General features: G+C 36.7%; 3 protein-coding genes and 1 long non-coding RNA gene across 5 annotated transcripts in view; 2 read left to right on the top strand and 2 right to left on the bottom strand.

Moving 5' to 3' along the window:
* LOC122253822 (uncharacterized) overlaps positions 1–2,986 on the bottom strand; it is a 13,407-nt gene extending 10,421 nt beyond the window's left edge. Inside the window, exons 1-2 of the mRNA XM_086551144.1 lie at positions 2,854–2,986; positions 265–471 (exon numbers count right to left, since the gene is read on the bottom strand). Coding sequence (XP_086407270.1) covers positions 265–471; positions 2,854–2,936 — 290 coding nt within the window. The 5' untranslated portion in view covers positions 2,937–2,986. The remainder of the gene's footprint in view (positions 1–264; positions 472–2,853) is intronic.
* Positions 2,987–3,324: 338 nt separating this feature from the next.
* LOC147469079 (uncharacterized) lies at positions 3,325–6,803 on the top strand. 2 transcript variants are annotated; one of them, XR_015192179.1, is made up of 3 exons: positions 3,325–3,400; positions 4,592–4,643; positions 6,561–6,803. It is a non-coding gene; the product is annotated as an uncharacterized LOC147469079 (long non-coding RNA). The 2 variants fall into 2 exon arrangements; XR_015192178.1 differs by having other exon boundaries at positions 3,344–3,424.
* Dnali1 (Putative inner dynein arm light chain, axonemal Dnali1) lies at positions 4,847–8,491 on the bottom strand. The gene is made up of 7 exons (XM_043017161.2): positions 8,360–8,491; positions 8,058–8,103; positions 6,494–6,664; positions 6,087–6,239; positions 5,606–5,751; positions 5,232–5,429; positions 4,847–5,089 (listed from the first exon to the last, which is right to left on the bottom strand). Exons 1-7 carry the CDS (start codon positions 8,441–8,443, stop codon positions 5,042–5,044), a joined length of 846 nt encoding a protein of 281 aa, XP_042873095.1. The 5' UTR covers positions 8,444–8,491; the 3' UTR covers positions 4,847–5,041.
* A 166-nt stretch (positions 8,492–8,657) lies between these two features.
* Positions 8,658–12,500, top strand: part of LOC122253823 (ER membrane protein complex subunit 2) — a 15,083-nt gene continuing 11,240 nt past the window's right edge. Inside the window, exons 1-2 of the mRNA XM_043017160.2 lie at positions 8,658–8,756; positions 12,209–12,322. Of these exons, the coding sequence (XP_042873094.1) occupies positions 8,729–8,756; positions 12,209–12,322 (142 nt within the window). The 5' untranslated portion in view covers positions 8,658–8,728. The remainder of the gene's footprint in view (positions 8,757–12,208; positions 12,323–12,500) is intronic.

Genomic DNA, 12,500 nt, shown 5'->3' on the forward strand with positions numbered 1-12,500 from the left:
AAAATCAGAGAAGTGCATGTTGAGCACACAAAGTGCATTGAACTCTTAATTTAATCTAGTCTCATTTCTATGAAGAAAATTCACTGAAAAAAAAAAAAAAATCAAATCACAAATGTGTAATCTATTATTTTTATCCTGGGCATGTATCAATATGAAGGTAAGTCTAATAAATGAAATGGAATTGAAGCGACATTTGCAAACTGGTTACCAAGGTATAATGTTGAAGCGCAATGAATTGGAGCACAAACCAGGAAGTGAACATACCCATTAAGTTCTCCTCCATCAAGAAGCAATTCCAGATCCTTTGCAGAAGAGACCAAGCCAGCTATTATGCGATCAGGCTTCATTTCACACGGCGGGGACGGAATCTTGCAAACAGGACAGATTCCATTCTCAATGTTTCCCACACAAGCACTACAGAAAAAGTGGTCACATCGGCCTAGACTCTGGGGATTTACAGAAACTTTGCCACTGAAAAAAAGGAAAAGAAGGATGATAAAATGTTATAGAATCTCCATATTAATTCAATAATATAAATTCGTAATCATCATTCAATTACATCATATTTTAGTAGTTACAATAGTTTCACTACTTCTTCTGGACAGAAGTATTTTGAGAATTGATAGAACCTTAAAAAAAAAATATATATATATATATATATATGATATAATTTTTTTTTTAATCTCTTGAAGACAGGTGTCATGACATACATGTCTGCACTGAATAGGCCTAAAAGACCAGTATCAATATATACATAAAGTGAAGTAAACCTGTGTTTTGTGATGGATTCATGGAAAATATTTTTTATGCTAGTCTATGCTGCCCAGTGGGCAGAGAAAACATTTTCCCTGTCCCTCTAATTATTAGCCAGTGCTGCCAGTGTCATAGACTGCACCTCCTGACTGACAGTTTGGTCATGAGGCAATGTGTTAATGGAATAAAGTTGCTTAAAACTGTAGTACATCAAACCATAATAATCAATTACAGTATCAGGTGTCATAAGAAAAGCATTTATTTTCATTCTCTTTCACATTATCCATTTGCAAATTTACTATCATGGCAATTACAACAAATGGAATGCAAACTGAGAAATAAAATGCAAGCTTTTCTAATCCAAGTAAAGCGGAAAATTTAACAAGTGAATATATACCACCGAGCAAGCCTCTTCCATATATTTTCTGGAAAGACAGGGCCTGGTTCCTTATTTCATAAACAATCACTAAGGTCACCTACAAGCTCATCAATCCAGAATATACCTGGTATTGATTTGTTGGCCATTGGCACAATGCTATGATTCTCCATGTACACTGATAAGAGTAAACACCACTGAACAATCTGAGTAGTTATCCAGAATATGACATCAAATAATGATGTGGCCTCTGCGCTCTAGCCAAGGCCAACAAACCCCTGCCACATATATTCTGGCAAGGTAGAGCTTGGTTTGTTTCTTTATTTGACAATGAAACGTCAAGGAAGTCTCCAAACTCTTATTTTGTTAAAATATTCCTAGTGGAGGTTTGCTGACTGCAGCTTGGAGTGCAGTGGAGCAGGGCATAATATGATGTGTAGTTATACAGATTCCAATAAGCAATTGAGGGTTGAACTTTTATTCATGCAGATTATCTCACAAACTCAAAAGTGTTATTTTATGGATTCTTCATCTTCCTTACACTTGCATTTCTCTATATCTGTGCAGTCCTATTCTGGAGAATCAAATAAATTACATTTAAATGCAAATAAATTAAAAATTTTGATTGCATTAGATCTTTCAGCTGTATTCATAATTGTGTCAGTTGTCAAGTGAGCTTAAATGAAGATTGAATAGGGCACCTTTTGGTAATTTTACCTAAAAGGTACTTTAGCACATAACTGTTTGACAAACCACTAATCTGTGTTAATTCCAGCAAGGTGATCTCTTTATATCTAAATGGTTACTTTTTACATAGACCTCATTTGATATTTGCCTTGTTTCTCTTTTTTTTCTTGCCAACCAAGAACAAAGTCAAATATATCCTCTTGCTTTTGAAGCTGTTGGGCAAAAGAAGTCAGAATGGCTGTAAAATGCATCATTTGCCCACTTTTAGCTGGCACCATGTTCATAATGCAAATTCATTGTTCTTTATCCTTTGTGATTAGTAACTGTCAGAAAAGTGCAAATATTTACTGACTTGCTAAATCAAGGTTAGACCTAATTTCCACTGTGTGGCCATGCCTTTAATTTTCCCTGGCATATTTGTCTCAGCCTGACTTTGTAAAATATAAATTGAAATTGCTATTTTAAGACTTGAATCCATTTGCTGCTAATTACAGGTAGATAGCCATAACATATAGCATATCAACCATTAAATTATCAAAACTAAATCTGGTTATTGAAAATAAAAAGATTTTGTGGGATACATGGAGTAGAACCTTGAAATTTGGGGTAATTCTCTAACCTGCCCTCACTTCAACTGCAGTTTACATTTCTTACAGTGGTAACATAATCTCATTTAATATTAAATGAAATGATTCGTTATTTCAGTCTGACGGCTCTCTTTGCCCAGTCATTAACAACATGAATTTCCAGGAAGTATTCCCAGTTCCCGGGAGTAGGAGGAGGTAGATGGAAATGGTCAAAATCATATTAAGCTCAACTCATACTAACAGGAACATATTGTTAGTTGAGATAAAGTAACATAAATGTCACAATTTATCTCGTAGCGACAGATCTTTTCATATGTTTTTGTATTTTCTCCTGTGATCCATGACACGAAAGGGAGCGCAGTGCAATTTGAACCCTCAATTTCGTTCCTATTTTGGCTTAACAGCTTTCATAAGATTGAAGATCCACTGAAACATGCCAATATATTTTACCAGATGTTACATTCCAGCAGCTTTTCCAGTTGCTTGATAGCTTCCCGACTCTGTTCCCAATCAAAAAGTTTGAGAACATCCATTGCGGTGTTTACAATTGGCTCTCCCGCCTTGTTTGAGATGAGGCGATGGTTCTTGTGTGCTCCTGGGTCAATTGTTTTATTATTGATTATTGTTGCGGACTATTTGTGACTGTTTCCGCAATAATTGTGACTTCATATTTGACTTTTTATTTGCCTTGCTATATAATCATTATGCAAGCATTTTCAAGCATGTTTAGAAAAAGAACAGGATGCGCATTAAATTAATTTCCTGACTGCTGTATAGTTTTTTTTATTATTATGGATTCGTATACGTTGATATGTGATCCAAAAATTACATAAAAAACTAAATAAATTCTGGATATCTGACAATGAATGTCACTGAGATATCTTGCGTCTCTCCCTTGAATTTTTAACTGCAAATACTCAGCATCAACATGAGAAGAGGCAACCACAAGGCTCTTCAGTAGAGGCGTTCTCTCTGTCAAGCACGTAATGGGAAGCATGTCTGTGACAAGAATGTTTATTTGGTATTTTGCCAAGAGTTTGGTTTGATCTATTCGCTTTGTTTTGTCTCGCTGTATTGCTACTGTTGCCTTTTTTGTTGATATTGTTGGTGGTGGTGGTGTAATCGTTATCATTGTTATTGTTCTTGGTATGTGTTGCATCATCATTTTTAACATTGTTATTTTTATTATTATAATTATTATTATTATCATTATTATTATTATTATCATTATTATTATCATGATTATTGTTATTATCATTATTATTATTATTATTACTTTCATTATTATTATTGCCATTATTATTGTTGTTGTTGTTATCATTATTGTCATTATCATTATTATTGTTGTTGTTGCTATCATTTCCATTATTATCTTTATCGTCATCATCATTATTATCATCACTATTATCATTATAATTCTAATCTTTATCACTATTATTATTATGATTGTCAACGTCGTTATTACCATTATCATTATCATCATTTCATTATTATTATTATTATATTGTTATCATAATTGTTATCATTGCCATTAGTAGTAACGGTAAAAGTAGTATCATCATTACTATTGCTATTATTATAATTTTATCCTTTTCATCATTATCATCAGTATTACTTTATACCATAATCACCATTAGTTATCATCACAATCATTGTTATCAATATCAATATCATTGTAATTGATAGTTTTGTCACTCATGTCGTCATAATCAATATTGCCATCAACATCATTATCAATATAGCGATCGTCATTCATCTAACAATTTTCAACATTTGTAAACTTTTACATAATGTATGGTAATGATTTGCCTTCCGTTGATCGTCAGGCCGATTTTCCCTTTCAGATGTATAACAAACGTAAACGCACTTTCTACATACACACACTATGTATCATATAGATATATAGATAGCTTCCCGACAAATATTTATGTGTGTATAAATAAATAAATAAATAAATAACTATATATATATATATATATATATATATATATATACACACACACACACACACACACACGCACACACACACACACACACACACACACACACACACACACACACACACACACACACACACACACACACACACACACACACACACACACACATATATATATATATATATATATATATATATATATATATATATATATATATATATGTATATATATATATATTCTACTTCCAGATGGAGTAAAGGATCAGGACCAGAACGCGCCACGATGGAAAGCTTGATCAAAGTGAGTAGCGACGACATTTAGGGATCAGTGTGTGTGTGTGTGTGTGTGTGTGTGTGTGTGTGTGTGTGTGTGTGTGTGTGTGTGTGTGTGTGTGTGTGTGTGTGTGTGTGTGTGTGTGTGTGTGTGTGTGTGTGTGTGTGTGTGTGTGTGTGTGTGTGTGCGCGCGCGTTTTGTAAGGATAATCGAAAGTTCAAGTACAGGAATTCTTTTATAGATACGAAGAAAGATGCTGGTCCTTAAAACACAGTTTTCAGGGAACAGCATCGTGTCTACATGTTTTCATTAGTTGAATATAAAACGACCTGAGGTATCAATAAAGTTCTCTTCATATATCAAGGGCTATATCACCTTAAAAGGCATCATCTATCACGCATGGCTTGTGGCATGAAACTGGAAGGCTATTTCTTGGGTTGCGTCGCCTGTTTGATGATGCCCTCCAGCTTTTTCTGTAAAACAAAGGACGATAGATAACAAATTGCTTACTAATAACCAGTCATAAGGAATACCTCAGTAGATGAACCACCAGGCTACACGCCGGCGCTATTTAGCTGAGTAATGGCAGATCTGTAGCATATCCCCTGAGCTTACCTTGAGTATCTCAATTCGTGCCTGATGGACCGTCTTCGTTTCTTCGTGCTTGTCGGCGTCGGCCTTCCTGGCATCCTGGGCCTCGGTCTGCAGCTGCTCGATCTCCTGACGCAGGGACTCGGCTCGCGTCTCCAGCTCGCTCACTTGCTTGCGCAACTCGTCGCAGCGGGCGCCCACCTTCACCTTGTGCTCCTCGGCCTAGAAAATGTCTTGCGAGGTCATTCAATGGTGACTTTTTGATGCTGTATACTTTCATCGTTGTCTTTTCATGAAGGCAGCTTAGCGGAAAGATTCTCATGTAAAACTATACATAATCACATTTGGTATAAGACCTGAACAGAAACATGAAAGTTGACAATATCAAGATAACCTACCATGAGAGCCTTCCTGACGCCATAAGCGCAGGCTGACGTGTAGAGTCTCTGGTAAGCGTCCAGAGTCTCTCTCGTTTCGTCCCTGACTCTGTACAGTAAGAGTCCCCGCTCGGCGCAGTTAATGGTCACTTGCCGGATGAGTTCGTCTGTCGAGAGAGATGAGAATTTATTGTTAAATGGGTTGGAGAAAATTGGAATTGGCATCTTGAAACTGTTTGCCAATCCACACACATACACACACACACACACACATACACACACACACACACACACACACACACACACACACACACACACACACACATATATATATATATATATATATATATATATATATATTCATATATATATATATATATATATATATATATATATATATATATATATATATATGCATATATACATATGCACCTATGAACAGGGCAAAAGGGGTAGACATAGGAGGTAGAGGGACTAGCGATATAACGCCTGCATCGCTCACCAAAGCATTGAGTGTAGAGGTCTCGTCTGACGGGACAAATGCCAGTCTCGAAGGCTTCTTGCTCCTGCAGCCTCAGGTCTAGCTGCTCCTGAAGCTGCTGTACGTCCACGGAAGTGGCCGGAGTGGTAGACACGCTCTGTACCCACAACTGACCTACGTGTCCCAGATGAGGTACAAATATCATATGTGTTATTATGAGCAGAGTGCCAGGGTTATTATCCTGTCATAGCTTGGTCTGATTTTACTACAATTATTCAAATATGAATTATGCCATTATTGTGATAAAGAAATACATTAATCTTATACCTGAGTATTAGCGTATTCGAAATCTTACTGAGATCACGGTTGATGTAGAAACAAGGGACTTTTTTTTCAGAAACAATAGTTTACACTAAAGGTTGTCTTACCGGCTTCTTCCCATTCCCTCGGAGGCAGGATGAGGTTGAGAATCTCCTGCGTTTCTTTCTTCCTTAGCTCGTGCAAGGGCGGGAGGACCAGTCTGACGGAGGGCGTGGTGCCGAGAGGACCTCCAGGTGGAAGGGCGCCGCTCAGGCCCGGTGCACTCGTGCTGCTCACATCTGGGGAAGGGCATGGCCATGGGTTACGGAATGCTTACATGAGAATATAAGTACAAGTAAAATTTTGTTTGTGTATGCACGCACACACACATACACGCGTGAGTGCGCACATGCATAAATGTGTCTGCGTGAGAGTATAAGGAAGTGAATGGATGAGTGTGATTATATATATATATATATATATATATATATATATATATATATATATATACATACATACATATATATATACATACATACATATATATATACACATACATATATATATATATATATATATATATATATATATAAATATATATATATGTGTGTGTGTGTATGTGTGTGTGTGTGTGTGTGTGTGTGTGTGTGTGTGTGTGTGTGTGTGGTGTGTGTGTGTGTGTGTGTGTGTGGTGTGTGTGTGTGTGTGTGTGTGTGTGTGTGTGTGTGTGTGTGTGTGTGTGTGTGTGTGTGTGTGTGTGTGTGTGTGTGTGTGTGTGTGTGTGTGTGTGTGTGTGATAGAGAGAGAGAGAGAGAGAGAGAGAGAGAGAGAGAGAGAGAGAGAGAGAGAGAGAGAGAGAGAGAGAGAGAGAGAGAGAGAGAGAGAGAGAGAGAGAGTACACGCATAAACTTCACAATAATGCTATGATTGAACCTGACTGAGTCCATGGTTGCCCCTAATATTACAAGATGCTGTACTGTGCTGCCTTATTCTTCATTTTAGTAATCATGTTTCACCACTCTTAGTAGGTATACCTTTCAAAACATGCTTTCGCCTTATCAAACAAGGTAAAAGTGCAGTTATTCCAGATTCACCGTAAGTGTGGAAAAGACTATTACAATTCTAAACTATGAGGGACCTCTGACAAGACATATTACAAAATTACTGTTTACAAATGGCTAAGATAGACCCCTGGCAATATGTTTGTGCAAGATTGTTTGTGTGTGTGTGAGATAGAGAGAGAGAGAGAGAGAGAGAGAGAGAGAGAGAGAGAGAGAGAGAGAGAGAGAGAGAGAGAGAGAGAGAGAGAGAGAGAGAGAGAGAGAGAGAGAGAGAGAGAGAGAGGAGAGTGAGAGAGAGAGAGAGAGAGAGAGTGAGAGAGAGAGAAGAGAGAGAGAGAGAGAGAGAGAGAGAGAGAGAGAGAGAGAGAGAGAGAGAGGAGAGAGAGAGAGAGAGAGAGAGGGAAAGGGGAGAGAGAGAGAGAGAGAGAGAGAGAGAGAGAGAGAGAGAGAGAGAGAGAGAGAGAGAGGCGAGAGAGAGAGAGAGAGAGAGAGAGAGAGAGAGAGAGAGAGAGAGAGAGAGAGAGAGAGAGAGAGAGAGAGAGAGAGAGAGAGAGAGAGAAAGTCAACAAACTAGAAGGTAAAGAAAGTAACAATTTTAGCTCTATTATGAAATAGAAGATCAGTGACTTACCTGATACATCTGTAGGGATGCCATCTTTCATTGTCAGATGAGGAACCTGTTTGAAAAGTTTGAAACTTGAATATAACAATGGAATTTACAATTTAAACATATAGCAGTGCGTCTACAGGGCCACATACATGATTGCATACACCCATAATGGATGACGGTAGGTGTACGAATATGTGAATCCAATAAATGTTTAACTAAACATCTTTTCCCATGCATTACGACATTATCTTGTAACCTGGGTATTTTAAACATATTTGTGAAACCGTAGTGTAAAAGTTTTCTTAGAAAGACTGAAGTTGTACCTGAGCTTTATCATCCTTCTTTTTCGTTGTAACAAGAACAGGCGTATCGTATTTAACAAGTGAATTAATCTTATTGTCCGTCATATCGCCGCAAATCGAATACTTCGACACCGAGATTATTTACAAACGTTGCCATGGTGATGAGCTCATCTGATCTCTTGGGTAAAAGTTCTTTTTAAAATTATTAGGTATGCCAGACTATCTATGGGGTATTTATGAAAATAGCAAGTCATTATTTTTTGGTAACTTAAGTATATCATTGAATTTATTTCTACTTGGACGTTTATAGTTTCAGTTTAAGTTCTCTGTATCCTTCAATATTATTCAATAGATGTACTGCCCTCACAGCAGAAGGCAACTTGAGCAAAGATGGCGACGCTCGATCTAGATTGGGAAGGTAATTACATTGTTTTTACAGATAAATGGGGCGATTTTTATGGTTTAAAACCTCTCATTTCAATATTGGTATTGCATTTGATGTTGTAGGTTATAGTTTAGTTTGTAGAAGTGACGCTTGCAAGCGGAGACATCAGGTGATATTAAACCCGGACGGTTTAGGGATTAGTCAGCTGTCTGTGACAGATGTTCGGGCTGTCACACATCAGTATTATAACCGATTTTATTGTTGCAGGCCAAGCGTCTTTACCAAAAAAAAAAAAATCTATCAGAAGGCAGCTTTTGCTGTTGAGCGAGTCCTCGGCGGACGGTTGACGAATGAATGCATAGATTTGCACAAATGCCCTTGTTTATTTTAGGATTTTATTTTGCTGTTAATGGTATTTATACATTGGTAATTATTCAGTAGGTGCATCACTATAAACTAGGCAACCAGTTCTTGAAATCAATGGATCAAATATCAAGACTTTTCAAAACATCCATGACACAAATTGCAAATATAGAACATGTAAGATATAATAAATAAGAGGCATGAACATTGTCAGCATTATGTGATTGTTTTAGCCTACAAAGCTCAGATTGGTTCTATGTTTGATGATATATTATCAGAGACTGTATAGTTAGTAGAGACAAAAGCCTTAAAATCTATTGGCTCACAAATGTCTGTAGACAGGGGGAAGGTGTTGTTGGTTTTCACTTGCGACACACTACTACATACAGGGTTTCCAACCGCTTTTCTCCACCCCATACCCGAGAATCAGAGTATGTTCACAGTTAGTGTTTTATTGTTTTTTTTTAAATGTATGAAACTAATCAAAATAGATCAATTGACCAAACAGCTTGAGAACAATGCTTGTTCAGATAGAGGGCTTGAGAGGTATCACTTTGTAATATCTTACTTTAAGTGAATCTGTAAAAAATAATTAGTAAGTATTTATATGTAATTATCTATGTTTCTCTTTATATCCATTTTGAATATTAACTTCATGTCATATTCAAATAGAGTAGTTCGTAGTTCTGTGCAGATCTAGATACAATATTGGTGGTAACACTTCCAAAATAAGTGAAACTCTGCTTCTTATTAAATATATCTTCCTAATAAGACATCTTTATAACAGGCTATACTAAGGACATAAGGCTAAATGGTTGATGATCCTTGTCTATGCAACCAAATTATTATTTTTGCATGTTATTCCATTTTATCTCCCTTTGAAGAGGTTTAAATATAACTCTCCCCAAATGTCTCAGCCCTGCCCCCATTATTCATGTCATAAAAAGGATGGTATGTCATCAGAAATGAAGGCTAAAATTTTACAAATGAAATCTGTTACTCTTTGTGGATATGAATGCTTGCATAAACAAGATGAAGCAGACATTTTGATTGTAAAGTTGAAATGGAATTCAGTAAATGATTAGATGTTCTTTACAATATTGTAACTGACATATTATAGAATTAATCCTTATATCCATTTTGTATACAGTATCCAGGAAGATATCTGCTGAAAACAACTACTCCGATCTGTTTTCTCTTTAGAGATGTTGTACCTGTCCCCTTTTAGATGCATTGAGGATCTTGAGCGCCTTCTTATTAACCCATTGCGTACGGGTGTCATGACATACATGATGTAGGAGCTTTGGCGTACATGACGTTCGGGGATTTTGGATCACTGTGCTATTTTATTTTGCTATGAAAAAGGAATGAGTTATGATGGCTACTGCTGTCATAATTACTATAATTACCGTAATATCGTGCTAGCTTAACGTCCAAAACCTAGATGGCACCACTTTTTCCTAGCACCAGTAGGAGAGAGAGCCTTGAATGGCACCCATCCATGGTCTCTAGCAAGCACTGTCTCTATAGAGCGATGGCACACACTAAGTTGATGAACCCTTGCTCTAAAGTACCGCCAATGAAGGATGTGCAGGCAGAACGAGAAGAGGAAGGTGACTCAGTCCATACCCAGTGTCTAAAATGTGCTCCTGTGCCAATATGGTTGCCTTTCACTGTGGCACTCACAGTCACAAGCACAGGTTTCATCCCTCTTCCCTACCTCTTCTTGTTATCTTTATTGTAGGTGGTTATATGTTTCGCATTCGTTCATGACAGCACAAAAACACGAAAAAATAAAGTTGCCTTTTGTCGTCCCATAAAACAGCAATACTTCTATCACATTGAGTATAAAGAAAATTATGAGCTAATATGGATGATATGCTACAATTTTAGTCAACTGCAGCACTGATAGAGCCTGTCATATGGCACATATAAGTCTCTAAACTCAATAAAACACACACAAAAATAAAACACAAAAACCGCTCTAGTTTTACAATGAATGACTGAAAGAGAGTGGGATAATTCAAATTATATTGCTTCAAGCGGTCTCTCTCTAAAATAAAACCTATCCTGGAGGCTGGGCAAGCAAATTTATCTCCGTCTGCAATGGGTTAAAAAGGAATATTGTGCCAAGGGATAACGGAATATTAAGCAAATAAAACCTATTATGATGCTCTAGTTGCAGTGCAGAAAAACACTAGTTTCTGAGCTACAGCTTTCCAAAGTCAGTCTAAACCATTGTTTGTGATTTATTTAAAGAAAAATTCAAGTCTGCAAAAAAATAAGGAAACGTTTTCCCCATTCTGCTGACTGTTGACTGGTGCCCATGGCATCAGAAAAAAAAATAGTGGAAAACTAAGGGAATAACAACCTAATTAGAAATTTAAAAAAAATCTACAGAAAGCAAATTTTGGATCACAACCACTTACTAAATTCCTGTGATGCTGCAATCTCACTTCAAACTCTAGAAATTACAAACCTCCTCCAGTTATACATTATGGTGAGGTACAGCTTGTTGACCTTCCTGGTGATTTACTGTCAAATATAGGACCAGTCCAAACTTTATATTGCTGAATGGACTTATTAGAGAGCTGGTAGCCTTTGTCTGAGGATAAGGTATAGAATCTACTGCATTGCTTCTTATTGTCTCATCCTGAACAATTATCTAGCATTGTTTATTATACTGAAGCTAACTATGTTTACTTTGGGAAACTCTTAGGGCATTAGTGTGAAGTATTTGATGTCTTATGATGCATTCAATTTCTTGGAGTGTGAGACAATAGTGATCCAGTGTAAGTTTGCCCAAGATTTTTATAATGACAACATATTCACATTCCTAATTAGAATATGCATTAATCAAGTTCAACTTGCCTTGTGTAGTCCTCTATGTAATATATCTGTAACAACAGCTTGAATTCAGAAGGCTAGAAAAATGGAGTATGATCAGGAGTTATCTATGGTTTAATGAAGACTATTGAAGTTCACCACGAAGGCAGGACAGTCCTTACTAGTTTCATGTTTATATATGATAATAAACTTAAGTAACAGTAAGTAAGTAACAGTGCTTTTAGTTTATAAAAGAGTTTTAAGTCTGAAATCATAATATAGCATTATTTATTCAGAGGTGAGAGACCAGCTTCGGTTATGGCGAGAAGATAACACACGTCACAGTGAAGAAGTGATAGACATGTGGACTTACTGCCTGAAGCATCATAAACACAAGCTTGGTGATGAGCGTGAGTATTCCTGCCTTTTAAAAGCCTATAAGGTTTTTTTGATCATCTGAACCAAAATGTACATACTCAGGGATACTGTTTTGTGATAAGCCAAATGCTTTTATTTGTATCTAAAGTCAAATTTAATTCTTACATTCAGTCTAATCTGTAATTTTCATTTACTCACTAGCTAAGACAT

The sequence above is a fragment of the Penaeus japonicus genome, unplaced genomic scaffold, assembly GCF_977035675.1.
Source record: "Penaeus japonicus unplaced genomic scaffold, GWHDUDI00000001_assembly GWHDUDI00000024, whole genome shotgun sequence".
NCBI lineage: Eukaryota > Metazoa > Arthropoda > Malacostraca > Decapoda > Penaeidae > Penaeus > Penaeus japonicus.

Coding starts and splice junctions, on each gene's coding strand:
- Dnali1 (XM_043017161.2), bottom strand. CDS start 8,443: ATGACGGACAATAAGATTAATTCACTTGTTAAATACGATACGCCTGTT. Junction 6,240..6,493: donor GAGGGAATGGGAAGAAGCCG/GTAAGACAACCT, acceptor TGGGACACGTAG/GTCAGTTGTGGGTACAGAGC. Junction 5,752..6,086: donor CCTCTACACTCAATGCTTTG/GTGAGCGATGCA, acceptor CTCTCTCGACAG/ACGAACTCATCCGGCAAGTG.